This window comes from Zootermopsis nevadensis, unplaced genomic scaffold (assembly GCF_977971745.1).
Source record: "Zootermopsis nevadensis isolate Lab colony 2312 unplaced genomic scaffold, Znev_1.0 Znev_ptg000024l, whole genome shotgun sequence".
NCBI lineage: Eukaryota > Metazoa > Arthropoda > Insecta > Blattodea > Termopsidae > Zootermopsis > Zootermopsis nevadensis.
Window position 1 is genome coordinate 6372738 of NW_028259156.1, and position 22468 is coordinate 6395205.

At 37.1% G+C, this 22468-nt stretch overlaps 2 protein-coding genes across 6 annotated transcripts in view; one reads left to right on the forward strand and one right to left on the reverse strand.

The window, feature by feature from the left end:
- The window catches only part of LOC110836576 (uncharacterized), a 123525-nt gene that overhangs the window by 92829 nt on the left and 8228 nt on the right, over positions 1-22468 (forward strand). For 2 of the 5 annotated variants that reach the window (XM_087355087.1, XM_087355084.1), the window contains exons 7-10: positions 413-625; positions 6979-7141; positions 8083-9860; positions 11457-12582. The gene's annotated coding sequence lies outside the window, so the exon portion shown is untranslated. Of the gene's footprint in view, positions 1-412; positions 626-6978; positions 7142-8082; positions 9861-10823; positions 10904-11456; positions 20000-22468 lie in introns of those variants that run through there. The other 3 variants (XM_087355085.1, XM_087355086.1, XR_015536819.1) reach the window with 3 other exon arrangements.
- On the reverse strand, positions 12704-21306 carry LOC147872746 (uncharacterized). The gene is made up of 3 exons (XM_087355422.1): positions 21060-21306; positions 14530-14809; positions 12704-12728 (listed from the first exon to the last, which is right to left on the reverse strand). The coding sequence occupies exons 1-3, from the start codon at positions 21100-21102 to the stop codon at positions 12704-12706; spliced, it is 348 nt and encodes a 115-aa protein (XP_087211548.1). The 5' UTR covers positions 21103-21306.

Genomic DNA, 22468 nt, shown 5'->3' on the forward strand with positions numbered 1-22468 from the left:
AATAAAAGAGACAGAAGATATTTCGTGATATATGGTGATATTTTAAATACTTGAAATTTAAACATCTTGAGTTAATTTCACTACCATCACATAATTTTTAACGTGTGGGTAAATGTACGTTAGATTCAGACCTTGTATGTGATTGACTAAAAGTATTTTTTTAATTTTAATTAGCATACTGTATGATTACTGCGATATTCATGAAAACCTTTCCCAGTGTATTTATTATCTATAAAATAAAGTTTGTTAATGAGTTTTAGGTCGAAACGTATTTCTTGTTGAATGGCTGAGTTATCATTTAACTACGTAAATTATTGCTACTTGATAAACGAAATGCCACAGTGCGAGGCCGAAGTGTGTCATTACCGACCACAAGCAAATCGAAGTGACGCCCTGTTCTCGTCTGTTTCAGATTACTCTCCGCCTGACCATAACCGGGCTTCTGATGCTGGCAGTTGCACCGCCTCCTCGCTGGGGCAGCAGGTAGCCCCCTGCACCTTCAACTCCATGTGCTCGTGCAAGTTTGGGGGAGAAGACACCCGGGGAATCCACTTCACCACCCCCAGATCTCTGGTCAGCGCCAGGGACATCATCTGTGTCGGCGTTCCGTTTTCAAAACTGCCCGGTAATTCCTAGATTTGTTTGTTCTTGTTGCGCACTTCGTGAGGTTTGACGAGAAACTAGCAAAAAGATACACATCCGTCCTGTCCAAATTCTGGCCGTGAAAGGGCCGTCGCACTGTCCGATGCTGGATACAGCACTGCAGAGTTTTATGGGGCAAACAGTACTTTTCAAGCGCAGAACTTGTCACAAACAGATTAACTGCCTTGAGTATCAAATGGGCGTTCTCTCACAGACAACACCGCACAAAGAACAATAAAGTGCCTAATTACTGTTACGTCAGAGTCTATAAGTATTAAGTTATAGATTTTCATTATATTATTTATATCTGAATAATATATCTTCAGATACATTTGAATCTCTCTGTAAAGCGATAAGCCATATTTGCAGATGTTGGTATAAATGCCAATAGACGAATCAGCTTCAGCAATTAAGTTCACTGTAAGTGAAGCTGTTTCACGAGACCGTAAAACGGAGACCACATTTAATAGCAGACGTAAGCACGGCTTTAAATGACACGGTCCTGTGTTCACACCCATTTCACTCTATTATAAAATTATGCTTGCAGTAATGCAGCTTACTGCCGTCTATTAAAAGTCAAGTTGTGAAACGCGCGCCATTTTGATATACCGTTTAACAGCGCATGTGTGTAACACTTCATAACAAGAGCTGGACATGAAGGATGTTCAAATACGCGTTTTATTCTTTCCTTGTCATTTATCTAAGGACTCATTCAGCTGAAAGGCGTTCGTAGTTCATATTTTATGGGCTACGTGTTTCGTCCCTCTTGAAGATGTTAGTTAATATTTGATCTCTCAGATCTTGAGCTGCCTGTGAGACAGGGTGCGGGTACAACCGGCAATAAATACCTCCAGTTCGGGATTAATTCTTGCTACTTGTGTTTGATCAGCAGTTCTATTAATCGGGATGATCTGCGCCGTCATCGACAAAAGAGTGTACGATTATATACTCGCGTCGAGTTGTGGATAGATAAAGTCATAATTTTGATTTGGACCTCTTAACACAACGACACTACATATGTTGTGTAGTGCAATGCACTATAATATAAAAATTAAATAACCAGTGCGGACTGAATATTTGTACTTTATTTTACATTTCACATTCTGCTGATGAATAGCTGAAGTTTCATGGTTTTAAATCTAAACAAAGAATTAAACTTTGAAGCACATATCGCGGAACTTTGCAATTGTAAATCTCGACAGCAAATGATCGCTTGCAAATATCCAATCAATACGAAAGTGGAAAAAAATATAACACGATATAAAATTTTGCATATCACATTAAAATTATATAATTGTGCTACAGGTGGTCTGAATTATATTGCCATAAACCGTGTGACAGTTCTGATGTCTGATGACAGGCACATGTCACAATAAAAATTAATTACACGACGTACCTCAGATAAAGTTATTCATTGTACGTTTTTATGTTAGAACTGCGAAACAAAATTAAAAAGGAGAGTGTAAGTTGGCAAAAAGGAGAGCAGAATTTAATTACTTTTAGTCTGTACCATAAACAGTGTCATGACTGCAAGTGTAAACCTTAGAACCGTACCAACTGCGATGTGTTCAACCAAGCTCAGTGCAGGAGTGAGGGGAAAATCAGGGCAAAAAAAGAAAAACTGCAGTCCCTATAAAACTACCTTTTATTGCCCTTCTGGACGACCCCTCCACTCCCTCTGCCACTAGCTTCAGCCATTTTATTCTCTTTCCCACCACTTCCCTCTCAACCCAACCCTTAAACAGATTTCGGATTTCACAGCTTATGTTGGCATTCCTGCTGATCCCTGCGCCTTGCTGCAAATTCTTTACACGACAGAATCCCTTTGCAGCCCTGGGAATAAAGTTTTCTCTCGCTCGTCATCCCGAAAAGGAAATTCGATAGTGTACAACAGACAGCAAAGCAAAGCGATTCTTCCGATTTCTTACTTAAACGTATAAATATCCGTTCCTACGATAAATGTGCATCTTCCTTTTTAATTTTCACGTTTTGGAATGAGTATATATGGCGAGTGTAAAAGACCTGTCTTCTGTAATGCAAGAACGTGTTTTGAATACAACGAAACAAAGGGACATCGCATTACACGAAGCAGAGCAGGAAAATTACTCTCTGTGCATGCACATGGAAGTTCAGGGGTGAACAAACACACCATGTCACGTCTGTAATGATACCAACGTTAACCAAGAAATTTACAGTTTTAAAAAAGAACCTGTACATTAATTTCCGTGTTCACGCGAGTCAGCCACTGGCCCACATCTTCAACTTTGTTAAAAAACTATTTTAGTATTATCCTCCTATCTCTTCGAGTGATTTAAACTGTGAAGTGTAGGATTGTGTACAGTTAATACGCCTTTTGCGACCTCACTTGTTCACAATAGTGTGTAATGAGATTACTGTAAATCTTATATCGATAGCATTACTTTCCTAAATCTATCCGATAAGAAGTTGGAGTAACTGAGAAAGACAATAAATACGTGACCATGTGTTTCAAATATGCTATGGGTGTCTGGTACACTTATTTACAAGAAGATGGCTGTCTGAATTAATTAATTAATAAACACACCATATCACTTTAAATGTACAAGAACCCATGCAGGTTACGCCATCTTAAAACTCATCTTTCAACAGTCGAAGTGCAACTATATGTCACTACCTAAGAATGTATGCCTTCAATCATTATTTAAAAAAACGTAGAAGTCTTTGTCTTTGAATTGTGTCCGGAGCTCTCAACGTATCGATGTCTCGTACCATATTTACTATTCCTTATCAACTCTAGGGCTACAGAGTTGTCAGTTTTGCTCAAGTCGATCGCCTCTGAGTTGCAGTTTAACGTCTGAAAGTTAGGGATTTGTGTCCCGTTTGGTTGCTTCTCAAATTATTTACGGAATGGTATATATCATTTGTGCTCAGCCTGTGAATGAGGACAATTTAATAACAGTTCAATGCAGTTTATTACAAACTCTGGGCAAATTCGTTCAGACAGACTTCATTTACTTTCTCGAACAACTTCACTGACTTATTGTTTGATTAACTGTTTGCTTAAAAATAAAGAGATTGGTCTGCGCTTATTCTGTATCGAAGAAGTTCCTCGATTTTCCTGCAGGTTGAGGTACCTTCATTCGTTCAGACTCCGATCTTCAGACGAAGAGACAGAAGGAGAAACCAAACAAAGGAACAGCCAGTTCATCTAATTTGGGGCTGCAGTCTCACAGTTCCACCTTCATTTAATTCTATATTTGTGCCCTATCATCCATATCGCAGTATCACAGATCACTGGAAACGCAACAAAGTCCTGAGGAAAATATCGGCGCTAGAAAGAACGCTAACAGATGAATACACATTATTACATGCTCATAATTCGAATAATTAAGTCAAGTGTGGTAAAACTAGTGGTCTTTAAATCTGAAGGGATGCGCTCTCTCGGGACAGCAAATGGCATATGGGGTCATATCGTTAAAACGGAACTTCGAGAAAGGACGTGTGACGTCATTGACTATACTGAAATTGCTCACAAAGCAGTCCCGTATTTTTGTACACACAGTAATCAACATCTGAATTCTACGAAAGCACAGAATTGTATGATCAGCTGAGCAACTATAAGCTTCTCAAGGAATGCCCTGAACCACAGCACCAAATCCTTTGAAGGGACGCACTGGTACGGTAAGGCTGTTTAGCGAGTTCATTTCTCTCAAAACACCTTACATTTTCTGTATCAGTGAATGGAGTTCAATCGAATCGAGTGGCGAATGAGATACAAATCGCCACAGAGTATTAGTGATTCATGGTGGGCAAACGTTTGTTAACAGACAATAGAGCCTGTCGGGACGAACGTCAGACTAGAGACTGTGACACTTTTGTCCCGTGATTAATTGTTCCAATTCAGGGCAGAATCCTAACCACGAGACAGACGTCGTCTGCTCGACGTCGATTAATCTGAATACGCTCAAAGGATCCACTTTGTTAGTGATCTACGAAATGAAATATATTCTAAATTCTGTACACAGTAAATCACATTGCAGTTTCGTGTTCATGTTCATGGATTCATCACTACTTTATTCGTCTTGGTTTTTATATAAAATTTGTAAAGATGCGTTTATCGAAGCCGGCATCGGTTTTTGTAAGTGCATAATATCAGCATCTACCGAAATGGCTGTTTCTTGTCGAGAACCCATGGTTTTATTTCTGACGTGATATTTGAGGAAACGTTTTTTTAAAGATAAGAGTTTTGTTCACCCTTCTTATTTATACAGTGATATTAAATGAAATTCTAACTATCTAACCAACTAACTAACTCCTGCGTCGCTTCTTCGGAACCGATATTGCGAAAACGAGCTTTATGTAAATTCGTGCTTCCGATAACTCATGTTTAAGAATTAGGTTTTGTACCGACACATTACATGAAGCAGGCGATCGCAGCTGAGCACATAGGTCGTTTCTTCATTTAGGCTGTCAGGATTAAATAGTATTCATTCATTTTTTTTTGAGAAAGTAAAGATAGACGAGACCCTCAATCATAGCTCGTCTCCTGTTGACTGCCATTTCTAACACCTCAGCGCGACACATTTCATTTGCATAGAGGTTAATCTGCGCCAAACGACTAGATTTTATGATGTGTTTTATTTGTTCGTCTAACGAGAACGCTCGTCCTCCAGCGATGCTGTCCTATGTAATGACCACGTCCTGAATTACGAAGCTAGCAAAGAATAGACAGTCTCGCTTTTCCTGCACCTCTGTTTATTTGTCTCGTCCTTGGCATAAAAAGGAAAAGGCGAGACAACCATGAATCACTTAGTTAGTACGAAGTGTTTCATGGTTGTCTCGCCAGAATCCTTTTGACAAGATTATAGTTGTTCTGATGGTCTGGAAATGTCCAATCATAAATGCATCATTATCCCGTTGACAAAATCCAGTCACGAGTCCCTATTCGTGACAATGAATATTGGAAAACACCAATAATTCATTTTCTGAGACTTTTTAATACGTCTGTAGGCATTTTCATGGAACCATGGAACCATGATCTTTGCTGAAAAACATGCGCCTTTTTCTGTGTTGTGCTGTCCTGTGTACAGGCAGAGGCCTTGCGACGGGCCGATCCCTCGTCCTAGGAGTCCTACCAAATGTCCATAGATCAAGCCAACAAAAAAGTAGTTCCTAGTACCCAGTAGTACTGTTAGTGTAATTAAGCAAGTCCTGGCATCCAGGTATTATAAGTTCATTAATTTGTGTAATAGTAAACTTACTTCCCAAGATTCTGGAGTTCACAGGTACGGACAACGCAGCCACAGTTCGCCGCAGACCATCTACGGCTACCGAACCATCCGATCAATAGCTAAATGCATAGTTCTACTCTGTGAATAACAACATCTTGTGCAGTATCGTTTGAAATAACTTTTGTAAAAAACCTTATTTATTTCTAAATCCAGTTTTAACCATTTGGTTAAATGAATTGATTTCCCAGATGCCACTGATTGAGGTCGAAATGCTCATGGTAATAGTGTCTTTTTTATAGTGTTAACAGTAGTTTGTTACTTATTTGACATTACTTCCCAATTCACTTGAGTTCTGTTATTATTCTGTTAAATTAGACGTTGTGAATATTGTATTGCTGTGAGTGTTGAACATTTATGTGTTCCTCACAAAACACATTAGCAGGCCACAGACTGCGAATCTCTCGACTTTGATTTCATTCAAATTTCTTTAATCAAAATTAGAGTAAGAAGTGAAATATAACTGACATGAAACCAATATCTATATGTTCATGTCCCGTTGTTTCCATTGTGTTATTCACATAGTATAAGGTTTATTCTGTTATTCTATGGGAAACTTGTAATCATATATTTGGCAGTTACTTTGAGCCAGAGTTCATGAGAAGAATCCTGTTGTTTATGAACGTAGATCATTCGCACACATTATCTCAGCACAAGGAACATCAGCCATGAAGAAGGCAGCAGATCTGGGGCAATTAGGTGATGCAGAGTTGCTTCACATGGGTAATAATTCTAAACGTACTCTCTTTTACGTGTTTTGTTTATGTACAGCCAGCAGACATGCTACTGAGCAATAACATCGTATCACTTGTCTTGTATTACGACTTCTCACTCATTTGACATTGTCATTCCTCTGTGATTGATGAGAGTGTGATGTGTTGATGTGTGGAAAAGTCTGATCTAATAGTGAAATGATCCATTGTCAATTAAGATGCCACCAATTTAGTCTAAATAAAATACATTTACATGTCAGAGATTGGACATTGTTAAAACCTTTAATGAATTTACGATGAGAGAAGCAGAAGGGAAAATTAATTAAGTTACTGTAAAATTCTATAATTAATTACAGGAAATACAAACAAGTGTCCTAGCAATGGAGATATCCAGAAGGTCCCTTAGAAGGATTATAAAATGAGCAGAACATAAGGAAGAAATGAAAATCATTTGGACTCCTATAAATAAGTATAATGTGCCAAAGATACAGATAAATAACAAAAATCTAGATACAAAAAGTAAGTAAATCTGCACGTGTAATGGAAGTTGTCAATTCATGCAAATTAACTTTTATCACCTGCATGCCTCGCTGTTGGCCCATTACATCTGGACTTGCTTTACACTAGCAAACCTCTGAAGTTGTCATGTATTTAAAGGCATTTTATAGCAATTATGATAGTGCAGTTATATTGGTTTCCCTGTACAACATTCCTTTATGTATTTACCAGTATTCACCGAATAACGGTTTTTAAAGTGAAGCTGTCCAGCAGTGTATCATGGAGGCAGTTGGGCGTAACGGAGGCAAAGCAGTAGATGTGTATTTCTGTATTTTCCATAAAGGTTAATCATCTAAAACACCCTTGAAATACTTATGGGGTTGTATGGTCACACGTGGAGCAACATAACTTATCCCAAATATATAAACTAAATGTACACCCTAAGTCTTTTGATTTCGGAGATTTGATGAGCCATCTTTCATTTGTGCTAATTAGGTCACTGTTTGCCTAGAAGCAAAGTTATCACGGCTGAAATGTTAAAGACGAGATGTTATAACTTGCAAACCTACAACCACTAAAAGAAAGTAAGTACAGGAGACAACGCAGGAAATTGTAAAGTGTCTCCTCTGGACAGTGCATGGATAGCTCGAAAACAAATCAGAATTGGACGTAGGTCTGTTTTGTGAATCATCAGGTGCGGGCAGTGCTTTTATAGTGCCAAATAAGATATGGCAGCCTGATTTTTTCATTAAGCATTTTGTTTCCTATAGTCCTCTTCATAAACACAGTGTAAGATTGACATTATTATGAGATTTATTTTTTATTGTACTGTCATTTATTGTAATTTTGGTTCAAAGAAGTGGGCCAGCATTTCTTAAAAATAAATAAGGATCCTGCCCACTATTAACGTGACAAAATAGTTCTAACAGTTCTTTTTATTTTAACACTTTCTTTCACAATAGACTGTTTTGTACACCCTGTAAGAGGATAACGGAAGAAAAAGAAGAATAAGAATAAGAATAGAAATGAAAATTAAGAAAGTGATAATGAAAGTGGAGCTTTAGGTTCAGCTTCATCCATATAAATGAACTTGGTTCATGCATATAAATGGCATGTATTAAGTAAAGGTGACCAATGTGAACTTCAGACACTGATAATGGTTATAGAGTGTGTTGTTAGCACCTTGAAGTACATTGTTTTCTAGAAGCTAAGAGTATTCGCAACTAGTCATGGAATTAACCTTATGCTTTTAGATTAAGGAGCTTATATGATCCTTCCCAACCCCCAGTATATTTGTAGCTACTCTTCATGTCTTACCACATAAGAAGGACAATTGCATGGTGATAAGGGATTCAACTCATATTTGGAAAGTACCTTTTAAGTAGCAAGCTATCTTCTGCGTTGTAATGCCACATAATCTGGCAGAAGATTAGAGACGTCTGAGAGGTGATCACTGCCTCCATCATCATGGAGATTATAATGGATGCAGCACGCACCTCTGAAACATCAGTAAACGTTTACCAGACTACATGGCAAAGGCAACCAGAAGACACCAACCTCATACTCATAGCTGTGAGAACCTGAAATCATGCCTTAGTAAATCTGTGCCTGTAATGTGAATTGCAGTGTGTCAGGTCCGCTGATGGACTCAAACTTAGGCTCTGCTGAATATACACACTCCATTACGACAGAGACAGTTGCTTAATTTTCACGAGCCTAATCTCTTTTTGACGTGAAAACGTCTTTAAAATCGATTCCGGGTGTGAGGAGGCAATCGTGCCGAAATGGACGACAGTTTCTGTCGAAGTAAATTCAGACTTCAATAACTCGGCTACAAATAGACATAGCGCCGCAATCTTAGTCTCGTTTTAAAGAAAAAGGATGAACGTTTGTGCCAGTATCACTCCGACATTCGTGGCTGCCGGACGTCGCGAACTGCGCACGCGCAAATTGAACCCACGATTTTCGACCTTCCGGATTCGACACGTGTCCATAAACAGGATCATATCTCAGAGACTAATTATTCGATCCGAGTGAACCAAGTGTTGTTTTGAAGAGGAGTGTGTATCTCAAAAACTCAAAAAGATACGAGGCTGTGAATGTGAAAAAGTTTGAAAATTTCCCGATTTCCTTGAAATGTCGCGATATATGAGGGCAAAGTACTACCAGAATTACAAAACTCGGGCACGAATGGGTAGAGCACAACACTTCAAAGAAAATGACACCCATAACGTCGCGCCCGGACCCAAAACCAACGCGCAGTACTGTCGCGAATATAGGCAACGTAAGCGCTCTCGGACAACTCAGGCGGCATCTGACGAGCCTGCGTCAAGTATTGATGAGGACTTCGTTGCTGATGAAATGGAGAGTGTAATGGAGTTCGACCCAGACCTATCGGACCCATTTGGTATACCCAATATGGCGACGGGGGCCCTAAATTGGACTTGTATCGGGGCCGACATATACTTTAAAAGAAACATTCTTAGACAACGACTTTGGACATAAATGTGACATTTGTTTAATTTCAATATACTACACACGATTGACGTTTTTTACAGCGAAGATATAATTTTATCAGCTTGTTTCCAGAGACACATAATTTATATACAAACACAACAGTAAAGGCGTTTCAGTGGAAATGAATGTGCTTGCTTACATGTGACTTTCATAATTGGTTTCACAGAATATTTCTTTCGAGTCACCTTCTCTGGAAGAAATCCACCAGGAGCGCCCAATCACAGTAAGTGACAACATGAAAGCTACATGAGTTTCTCAGTAGTTTGTATCTGATATATTCATAGCAAATTATAAAGTTTAGGAAGAGCTTTTTTGAAGTAAATACGTCTATATTTTAGGGTCAGTGTCATTCGGCAAAAATGTGCTACGAAAAAGTGTTACGTAAAAGGTAAACGAAAAAGTGTAACTTCATTGTTATGTTACTTAGGAAACCTCATCTGTTTACTCAGCATTGTTGTTACCTAGGAAACATCATCTGTTTACTTAGCATTGTTATTTCCTGTAAAACATTACATTACCTTACCTTACATTACATTACATTACCTTACCTTTCCTTACCTTACCTTACCTTACCTTACATTACATTACATTACCTTACCTTACATTACATTACTTTACATTACATTCAGCTAACACAGACCCATTTTAAGAGTAAATAATTGAAATTAATTATCCATGTTGGTTGGTAAATATATGTTCCCAGATAATCGAAATCCTGGATAATCTCCAAAATTAAATGGAAACACTAAATTCTAACAAATATTTAAGTTTATTTACAGACATAAAATGTCTATATAGTTAAAGATTTACTATCAAAACTTTAAAATATCATGCTGTGTATACCAACAATTTTTAAAGGATCCCAATGGATAGCAATAACTTTCTTTTGTCGTAAACTAAACGTTTTGGCTACAACTGAATTATACCTCAAATAATGTAAGTGTTACGCTTTCTTTGGGCGAAGTCCATAGGGAGACCGAATTATGTTCTGGCCATGTCTGTGCAGTTGATGCAACTCAGGAACAACTGGAGGAATTTGAACGATACTTGATGTGGATGTGGTGATAAAATGGCGGATGAGAAATTCGTGGGGTGGGCTCAGGAGCGGCAGCAGTGGGAATTTGTTTGTTGCAGTGGCGACCACTGTTTACTGTTTATAGTGGTTACTACGGAAACAATGGTAAATAAAGACGTAAGCGGCGATCGTCCAAGATGTTCGTGTTTGTTAATACTGCATTTCATTTGGAAGTGCTTAGGTTAGAACAGGTCAGGACACGTTAGATTTGGCTGTGTTATGTTAAGTGAGATTAGCTGAGTTAACACGTGTTAAGTTAGGTTCCTTTAGATTCTGTTAGATAAATTTAAGTTAGGATAGATGTTTAAATACTAATTTTAAATATTTGAAAGTCGAATGTGAAAATTATAAAACATTAAATTCTTGAGTTAGAAATTTCTAAATTATTTTTTAACATTTTAAATTTAAGGGGCTTACAACATTTAAAAATTTAGAAACTTTAAATTAATTTTAAGTTTATTTCATAGGGCAAGGCTAATGTAATACCTCTTAATGCACGTTGCAAAGAACGCATGAGGGTGTTATTTCCGAGCTTCTTGCATTTATTTACTGACATTGTTAAACGATATAAATTTTACAACGAAGTTTCTAAATTGACTTTTAATATTCGTTTAAAGCTATCCTCAACCCGGTACATCTGCTTTCCGATGATCGGAATTCTTCTGTAAATTTGTCAATATATGTATCTGTAACCCGTGTTAGATGCGATTTAAAAAATACTCAGGCATTTATTCTTTCTGTCAGTGGCCAGACGCTGGGAGAATACCGAGAGTCCTACACAACTGCAGTCCAAGACCATTCGGAATGGCAGCCGAGATGAACTATTAGCAGCCTTATTTCCAACAGCGCTCGCGAGGACATCGTTGATGAAGCGTTTTAGGTTTTAAGTTTATAATTTTAACTTTTACAACTGAATATGATTTATATAGAAACCCAAACATGTTGTAGAAAGATGTTCCAAATGTAAATCGATTGTTCCATGAGGAACATCAAATGATATTTTAATTATTTTAATTGTAAATTTTAAATTTGAATTGTGATTAGACGGACCAAAACCGAATAATTAATTAAGACATATTTACGTCAAGTTCTCCGGAACCGTAGTTCCACTGACAACTTTATGTAAACTAAAATTTATGTGGGAATTATTCTATGTGCGTATTTCTCTGCGTGAGCATTTGTCCATGTGAACAGTTCTCTCTGTGTGTATTTTTCATGTGAGCATTAATGACAGTGGGTGTTTTTGTGCGGAATTTTCGTGTGGGCTTACTTCATTTGAGCACGTATCTGGTCACCGTTAAATACACCAAGGCCTTATAATACATTACAAAATTTAATTAAAGGAATTGTCAAAAAACCAATTTCTTATTATAGCATGGTATTAAATTTGTTAGATTGCAACAGTACAGTAAATTCAAGAAGTATGAAGTGTAATCAGAAATTTTGTACAATTGTATTGTGCATATGTGTAAATGTAGCTTATGAGAAAAAGGAATTAGCGTTCTTAAATCAAATCTAAATCACTACAATAAACGCAGATCTAACATCAAAGTGCTTATAATATTGGCAACTCCTGCTCTATTTTTGGAAAAGAAGATCATGCTGTTACAAACGTAATGACTTTGCACGTAGAGTGGAACGCCCATTTTAAAATCAAGTATGAACAACACAATAAAGTGTTATTTACCCACTGACATATTGATGATAACCCGTTTTAAAACAGTTTAGATTCGAATGGCAGAGGCGGTTCGGAATTTTGGACAAAAAATAACTTTTTATTAGAATTTTATAAGTTCTTATGGTGGCGACTATGAAGTTATTTTCCGTTCTTGCGCCGTGTTGTCTGTAATAAAGTCAGTGACGGTTCGGAGATGCTAATCTATCTCAATCTGTCCTAACCTAATCTAAACTAAGAAAATATAACACAACATACATAACCTAACCCAAATTAACCCAACCCACGCTAGCCTAGCTTCCTCGCAAGCGCATCACTAATGTCTCCTATCCCAGCAATACCTAAAACAATAAAAAAAACTGAAAATTGATAATTTATTGCTGTGCAAGCGTAGAAGTTCTACTGCACATACGCGTCACTAACCTCACCTTACCTGACCCAACCTAACTTAATCCTACATAATCAAATTCCACTCAATGTGCTCCATAGCAGTTGATCATTGAGCATGGAGGCAGGAAGTACCTGTAAAACGTCGGTGAACTTCAAGCAGGCCTACACCTCGAAAGAACCTCAAGACATCATTATTGTCACTGGTTTTGTTGTTATCCTAAGTGAATTATTATGGCTAATGGGCCCACTGCACGAGCCCAAATGATACGTGAGTGAATGAGTGGATATGGAGCAAAAGTGGAATGATACTGACAACGGAAAGGCTGTCCCAATCACAACCATATTTAAATGTACAATTAAATTTAAGCACAGTTTAGACAGACAACACCTCGCAGAAAAAGGAACAGGGCGCAAGGATTTAATTAAACTACACTCGTAATTGAAATATTTCTAGATAGAAGAAACAATTAACAGAAGCGTAGTGTAATACCTCTTCTGTTAATAGCTGTCAACAACAGAGGTTGATTATGCGTTATGGAATCTGTTATTCATTAAATCTGCAAATAATAAGTTTGCATCAAGAATATATTGACGTGTGTCAACAACAAGGGCTGTGGCCTGAGAAAACAAATTTAAGCCCCATATGTTCCATAGTAGAGCTCACTATTTGTCATACTGTACGTTTTGTGCATTAACATATTAAGACAAGAAGTAGGACCATGTTCTGTGCAGAAGTTGGTTGTACGTTGCACCTCTTGCTACAGACCAGCCGTACCGATGTTTTAAATATAGAGGTTAGAGCGTGATCCTTCTGACGGACGTGTATGTGGACTCTCGTTGTCTCCTTCAAGCACAAGACTATAAAATATATAACTTTATTACAGGTTTTACAACCTTGCACAGCAAAATTTGAAGATACGTAATTTTGTACGAACGTAATAGTATGAACAACTTTAGTAAGTATGATAGATAAATTTGCTTGCAGAACTACGAGTTTCGGCCTTAATTTATGTACATTACGTAGTTAGTCTATGCTTTAAATTAATGTGAATATATACGATGCAATGTTATTTACAGACAGACTTGAGTTTCTAAGTTTGTTTGAAGACGTCTTATCAACACTATTCTTTTGAGGTATTCAAACATGATGTACCTCGAACATCGTTATCCTTTCAAAATTACGTACAAACGTTAAAATACATACATTTTTTAGTGGCACAAGGCTCAGAACGTAAAAATCAAATCATTAGTCCAACAGTACAGTACAGGTCTTAGTCTTATTCGCCACTGTTTTCTCCATTTTGCCAGTTCTGTTGTTTAGATCTTTGATATCCTCCTGCATATACCTTCAAATTTATCAGATAATTCGTGCGTGGCGTTCCTAAAATCTTGCTTAACTTCCCGAATAGTGGGTGTCAGTTGTTCTGCTAACTTAACATTTTCTTGTTTGTTTGCCTGTAGCTACTGTAATATTGTTAGCAATGGGTCCTGCGACGTTTTCCTTACATTACTTGATGTACTCGGAGCTAAGACTTCTAGACCTGTCTCATTTAACTTGGGCTGATACCGTCTAGCTGCTCACAGAAGCTTCCTTCCTCCCCTTCTATATCTATTGCTTCGTTCTTTCTGGTCTGGGATATCTGGTCGCTACTATATGAGGGTAGCCCGGCCCCTCGACCTTCAGAAACCTGGCTCAGATCGAATCAGTTTGGCGGTTTAATGGGTCATGGTCTTGTTTAACTACCGTCTTACCTCATACTGATCTTTTTGTTGCTGTCTGCAGGGTACAGGGCAGCCAGTTTGTTTCTCCATTCATTGGAGAAGAGCATGAATGCGTTTGGCAGTCTAGGGATTCTCTGATTCCGCACAACAAGATAACACTTTGGTGTTTGTTTGCCATGTTTTCCTTTCTTCTCCTCTTCTGTTGACAATGTTTCTTTGGCTGCACTGGTGTTTTGCTGTTGGTGGTAAGCCTGGTGAATGTTGACATCTTGCTGTTGCCGACTATTGCCAATAATGTGGTCTATATTTCCTGGAAGAATATTGGAATCCATACATAACACTGTCTTTAAACTATAAGAATCACTACAGATTTGCGACGATTTATAACCGTCGCCACTTCTTAGCAGCGTGTACGATGAAGAAATCTCGTTGGATAGGACGAGCCATGAGACTCTTATCACGGGATTATTGGTTTTAATTAAGGTCGCCTCAGCTGTGTCATTTTAGGTGTTTATTTGCAGGTGATTATTCTGGATTCACTCCTCCACACGATACTGATAGATAGCGCACTATTGTGTGTGAACATAGTTAATTTAATACAAATATGCGTCCGCGATAGCCAATTCAGAATTGATGTGACTACTTGACGACGAAACTGACTACTAAATAAGTTTTCAACTAAGAATTTGCAACGTTTAAACTTGAGTACGAACTTGCAACAACTGACTCTAAAAAAAGTTTGTCTCTCAAAATGTATTAATTTCTCCCACTCATTCCGAAACCTGAATGTTGTACCATCATAGGTTCTTCTTCCCGCTTTGTTTCGTGGTTGGTGGAATAATTTAAATTTAAGTGAGAATAACTTTTCTCTGATTGGCCTGTTCAATACCCGAGGTCAACTGTGACAGTTTACATCGCGTCACTTATGACTACTTTTGCATAAATTCGATCAATAGTGGTCCGACCTTCTGAGGATGAAATACTGCAATGGTCTGTCCAAGTACCAAGTAACCATACGTCTGCTGACTCAGGAACCAAAATATATAGAGAGGCACTTTCTATTGGTATGTAATCAAAGGTTTACGCTGCTGATTCTAATGATTTCACCACAGTTACTTACAAAAAGAAGCTTGCTTCTAGAACTCCTTTGATCAATACTGTGAACCAACGACGCCAGCCTCTGATTGGTGTGAGAACTTCTGCTTCTCTCTCCTGAGGTTTCGGCTGTTGGTATTGAGAAATCTTTAAAGGAGCAGTTAAGTCTTAAAAGATTGGTTTGTACCAGACTAAAAACAAATTCAATGCATATGCATCCTTTCATGTATCAGTTAATGAAGATGAATTTCCTCTCATTAACAATACTGGTGTATGGCCTAATGGATGCCTTATTGCTACGTTTTATGGAAGACTTACTGCAGAACAAGTGTTCTCCTCCAGTACACCTATCTCTTCAGAGATAACAGTGCCTCCAACTGCTTCAACGTCCAACAACAATATTTTGGCGAATGACGTCAGTATTTGTGAGTCGCATGGGGGAAGCGCTAATAGATTTTGTCTTTTAACCAATCCGCACCGTTTGCCATGTCCTTTGACAGGTGCACCGATTCCTTTGGAATTTTTTTATCAAAATGCCAGGGGTTTGCGTACTAAATGTACCAGTCTTTTCGGCAATGTTTGTCTCCAAAATTATATGTCTTACTGAGACATGGCTTAACAATTCTTATTGTAATCGCAATCTGTTTCCCTATAATTATTTTGTTTTCCGTGCACACAGAGCTTACGCGGATTCAAATTTAATTGGTGGTGGTGGTGTTTTGATTGCAGTTCGCCGTTATTTTTCTGGTTGTAAACGTAGGTACGACCTTGAACTTACGTATCAATGTGTTTGGATAGAAATTTCTATTCCTGATGGTTTTAAATTACTTGTTGGTAAACATTATTTTCCGCCCAATATGGATATCAAAATTATTGAAAATTACTGTAGTTCTTTGGAAGCTAAGCTTAACACTCAAAATTTCCGCGTAATTCTATTTGGTGACTTTAATGTACCTGGCTATGACTGGGTTCGTGGGTGTCCCCATGATAACTCACATTATTATACCAAATTTAGAGGTAAGGTAATTTATAATGCTGCATGTTATTTTGGATTTTCTCAGTACAACCTTACCGTACAAAACAAGAATTTACGTGATCTTATATTTACTAATTTTACTGATATTAATGTTTCTTACTCTGATTTTGACTTGGTTGAACCTGATACCTTCCATCCTTCCTTGGTTGTTGATCTTATTATATATTTTTTTTCTTATTCGCATTAACCACGTTCATTTCGTAATTATGCTCGTGGGGATTATGTATTGTTATATAAATTTTTATTTTCCTATGATTGGACTTGTGTTTATAATCAAACTTCTGTTGACTGTGCCGTTAATAAGCTCAACTCAGTTATTACTGTAGCTTTAAATCTTGCTATATCCTATAAGTGTTCTAGGAAGTCCAAGTTTCCATGTTGGTTTTCTAGTAGTACTTTAAAATACAGTACTCGTAAAAAGTATGTATTTTCGTCGGCACGGAAAGACTAAATCTGATATCCATTATTCTTATTTTTTAATTTTTTCGCAAACTTGTTAAAGTTACTATTAAGTCTGATAGACAGCGATGGATAAAATCTGTTGATGACAGTTTAAAAACTCATCCCCAACATATTTGGAAACACTTTTCTAATTTTGAAAGGAAGGATTACTCTTTTATTCAACTTAAAGTTGATAATCAGTTTATCACTGATTCTAAACTAATTGCAGATTCCTTTGCTTATTATTTTAAATAAGTTTTTAATGCTAATTGTCCTTCCGTTACTCCTTTTGTTTCGACTACATCTGGGTTTTTACCCACCGTTTCTATTTCTTCCTTAGAAGTATGTATGGCTATTAAGCGCCTTATACCTTCCAAGTGTGTTGGACTGGATGAAATTCCATAATTTATTATTAAGGGTTGTTCGGACATATTTATTCCTTTATTAACACATATTTTTAATCTTAGCTTATCTTCTGCGACTTTTCCATCATTGTGGAAACAAACTGCTGTTGTGCATATATTTAAAAAAAGGAGACAGTACTTGTGTTAGTAATTATAGACCCATTTCTATTCTTAATAATTTTTCGAAAATATTTGAATTTGTTATTTATGATCACTTATCTTATTTTTTAAATACAGACTTAAACCTGCCCAGCATGGGCTTAGAAAATTTAATTTTACTTCAAATAATTTGGTTACTTACTTAAACTCTATTATGTCCATTGTTAGCACACAAGGTCAAATTGATTCTATATACTTTGACTTTAGTAGTGCCTTTGACATGGTTCCCCATAACATTCTTCTTTACAAGCTCGCCAACTTTGGACTTTCCTCTAATTACCAACAGACATTCCTTTGTACGTATTTCGGGAAAGTTTTCGTTTCCTTATTTTGTTAAATCAGGAGTGCCTCAAGATTCTACTTTAGGCACCTTACTTTTTAACACATTTATTAATGATATTTGCGACTCTCTTTCCAATTCCAATTCCAGTTATCTATTGTTTGCTGACGATTTAAAGATATATCGTAATATTAGAAACGTTATTGATTGTAAGCTGTTGCAGCATGATATTCATTCTGTGAAAAATTGCTGGCATAAAAATGGTATTAAGCTTAAATCAGGTAAAACCACGATTACATCTTTTACTCGAAAAATAAAAAGCATATATTTCAATTACATGTTATTATTACTTCGGCATATTTTTTAGCTCATTAACTTGTTAATTACTATGCAATAAATGAATTGAAATATATAGAATAAAGCCAATATATACACTTGCTTTCCTTGTAGACGAATTTACGTCTAATTATCCGGAACCGTGGTTCCACTATCACTTTTGTCGTTTAAGGTCTTTCCCTTGACAGACTGTTTCCTCCATCCACGGCTTACACATGGAGGCAGCAAGCAGACAACAAGCATCTAAAATCCAGAAGGCAGCCATCTTCGTAATAACCTCTATGAGGATACAAATTATATCGTCTTGAGAATTTGCCACAACCGAGTACTCAGGTTTCATCGTCGACCTGTCACAAGAACATCTTTATATTTTCTGCTAGTTCCGCACGACTTCAGCAGCGGCTATTAATTCTCACCCTCAACATACAAAACCCCCGGCGTTGTGTAGACCCAGTCGGGTATTTACGTTTTTTTACCGCCATCTTCTCGTTATTTTAAGGCGAACCAATCGCGGACCTGAGAAGTCTGTCCTAATTCAATCATATTACTGATCGGATTTTCCATCAAGTCCTTGTCATACGTATCTCCAAATAGAGATGAAACGCATTCAAGTAGTTTTTGTTGCATAACTTCTGAATTTCTTCTGCTTAAATTAAGAGGGCCGTCTGTGTTTCCTCTGTCATTAATTTCGTTTGTTTTGTTGTCTGTCTTCATGAATTTCCAACGTCTTTGGCGTCCTGGTGATGGGTTGAGATAATTCGTCCACACGCCTTACGTCAGATGCGGAAGCAACTTTTTTCTGTGGGATTACTAGGTTAAGTCACTCTTGAGGTCGCGTGTCTGGTATATCAGCCGCGGGGTTTTCAACCCGCCGAACTGTACTTATCATCAACGATGTCCCCGCGAGCTCTGTTTGAAATAAGGCTGCTAACAGTTGATCTCGACTGCCAATCCGAATGGTCTTGGACTGTAGTTGTGTAGGAATTTTGGTATTCTCCCAGCGTCTGGCCATTGTCAGAAAGAATAAAAGCCCGTGTATTTTTTTAAAACGCTCCTCAACACGCGTTACAGATACATTTAATGACAAATTTACAGAATAATTCCGATCTTCTGAAAGGAGATGTTCCGGGTAGAGAATAGCTTTAAACGAATATTAAAAGTAAATTTAGAAACTTCCTTGTAAATTTGATATCGTTTAACAATGTAAGTAAATAAATGCAAGAAGCTCGGAAATAACACCCTCACGCGTTCTTTGCAGCGTGCATTTTGAAGTATTACATTAGCCTTGTCCTATGAAATAAACTTAAAATTAGTTCAAAGATTCTTATTTTTTTAGTGTTGTAAGCCCTATAAATTTAAAATGTTAAAAAATAATTTTGATTTTTATAACTCCGGAATTTAATATTTCATAATTTTCACATTCGACTTTCAAACATTCAAAATTCGTATTCAAACATCTATCCTAACTTATTTCCCTAACCGAATCTAGAGAAACCTAACCTAACACGTGTTAACACAGCCAAATCTAACGTGTCCTAACCTGTTCTAAACTAAGCAGTTCCAAATAAAATGCAGTATTAACAAACACGAACATCTTGGACGATCGCCGCTTACGTCTTTATTTACCATTGTTTCCGTAGTAACCACCATAACAGTAAACAGTGGTCGCCATTGCAACAAACAAATTCCCACTGCAGCCGCTCCTGAGCCCACCCCACGAATTTCTCATCCGCCATTTCATCTCCGCTGGTAAGAAATTTAAACGTATAATTGTGAGTTTCCGTTTAAAGCGAAAACGAACTCCAAACTCCACATCAAGTATCGTTCAAATTCCTCCAGTTGTTCCTGAGTTGAATTAACTGCACAGACATGGACAGCCCATAATACGGTCTCCCTATGGAGTTCGCCCAAAAAAAGCGTAACACTTACATAATTTGAGGTATAATTCAGTTGTAGCCATAACGTTTATGACAAAAGGAAGTTATTGCTATCCATTGGGATCCTCTAAAAATTGTTCGTATATACAGCAATAAATTTTTAAGTTTTGATAGTAAATCTTTAACTATATAGACATTTTATGTCTGTAAATAAACTTAAATATTTGTTAGATTTTAGTGTTTCTATTTAATTTTGGAGATTATCCAGGATTTCGATTATCTGGGAACATATATTCTCCAACCAACATGAATAATCGGGAGTCTATTTTCCTTTAACTTTATCGGGTGCTTTGATTTGTTATCTCAGCCCTATGTTCATAAGAGGAATAAAAGGAGTTAACTATGATTTAAACCAGCCTCAAAGACGGGTCTATAGGAGTGTTGATTGAAATTCTGTTGTGTCATATATTAGTTTTTGAACCATTTCAGTAACCTAAGTCCTTCTGTTAGTCTGTAAAAGTTTAGATTATGCTGACCCGGTCTTACGTTGCCTAATCAGAGACTGAATCCCTCAAAAAAGTTAATCAGTTTAGAGGGAGGTCAGTTGACCACATCAGCTGATCAGTTAATTTGTCAGTGATGTGCCTTGAACTCGATCGCAAAACGAACTTACATCGGTGTGACGTTATCTCCACCCTCAACCATGACATCTCCTGACTCATGGTGTCGCTTAAGAAAGTAATTTTTCCTGACATGCAGAGGCATGTCCTCGGACCCGTGTGTCGAATCTTTAGAACCACTCCGATGGGGTGTCCTGATGTCAAGAGGCACAAATTGCCAGTAACTACTAGGATCATACACAAAACTATTTCCTGTCCGCGGCAAGTACTCACATTTACACAGCCCAGTAATCGGCTTGTCATCACAAGTACCTTTCAAATGTGTATCCATCTGTTCTTGAGAAGCTACCTTCATTCGAATGTCAACTGTTCCAGTTTTATGATCATATTATACTGAAAAGGTAGCAGGAGCGCCACCAGTGTTGGTGTTTACACTTGTTATTTCGTTAGCCTGAAGAATCTCAGATTTCTCTGTTCATCCTAATGTCTTGCTGTTTTTATGCTCTCACTGATCACACGCGAAAAGTTCGATCGTAAAGGTTTGTTACTCTCTGAAGTAGCAATGTACCTAGTCTCCTTTTTCTATATGCATATAAACAGACTTCCAGTTGACAGTTACCATAGTTACAACTAATACTGTTGTTTACTTCTGTGATGATTTCTGTTGGGACGGTTTTTATATTGTTGATATGATATTCATTGTTACTGGCGCAACAAATAACTGCGTAAGAAATTTAGTTGAATATTGTCAGTTTAAAATTGACACAGATGTATTTCTCATTGTATGAACTAAATTTTAATTTAACCTCAAGAAGTGATAGTGGAACAACGGTTCCGTAGAATTTGACGTAAATATTTCAATACGGAGAGGAAGTTTATATATTGTCATTATTCTAAATATTTCCTTCATACGTGCTTTATAATTGAGATAAATTTGATTAAGACATTGCTTATTTAACTTCAATTATCCACGCTTAAAATGGGTATGTGTTAGCTGACAACAGTGCTGAGTAAACAGATGAGGTCTCCTAAGTTACATAACATTGAAGTTGAACTTTTTCGTTTTTCTTTTTTCGGAACACTTTTTCGTTACACATTTTTGCCGAATAACTCTTTACTCTTTAATGCCATATACCCAGAAGTACATGGTTCTTAAATCTCTTTATAAGTAATCAGCTCTTTAGCCTTTATATATATATATATACACAGAGTGAGTCAAAAGTATGTTTACAAACTTTGTGTGATTGTACTGGCAGAATGCATGACAGATGATTCGAGGAAACAGTTGTGTACAAACGAATCCATCAGTCTTGTGTACGTCGCGCTTGGGCATGTGTGGAGAATGGAGGAGCAACTTTTGTGCATCTGTTCCAAAGAAACTTCTGTGTTCTTATACTTGGCAATGAACACATACATTGAAACTTATTTTTGTCGCTTATTTTGAAAAATAAGCATTTGCGACCACGTGTTCATAGGAACGTTTCTTCTGATTTTTGATCCAGGAACATGCACACATAGTTTGTAAAAATACTTTTGACTCCCCTGTATGTGATTGTTATTTTATTAAATTGTTTTATCATTAAATTGTGTAGTATTTTTAATTTTAAATACATTGTTATATAAAAGACTAATCCTGACTCTTTTAATGCCATGTACTCAGAAAGAAGTACATGGTTCATAAATCTCTTGTTACGTAATCAGCTCTTTGGCCTTTATATATA

What these genes read in the sequence shown, in the direction of transcription:
- LOC147872746 (XM_087355422.1), bottom strand. Translation starts at nt 21,102, where the DNA reads ATGAAGGTAGCTTCTCAAGAACAGATGGATACACATTTGAAAG. An exon ending in GATGGATACACATTTGAAAG is followed by an intron (nt 14,810 to 21,059) that starts GTACTTGTGATG and finishes ATATTCTTCCAG; the next exon opens with GAAATATAGACCACATTATT. An exon ending in AACAAAAAGATCAGTATGAG is followed by an intron (nt 12,729 to 14,529) that starts GTAAGACGGTAG and finishes TTATTGTTTTAG; the next exon opens with GTATTGCTGGGATAGGAGAC.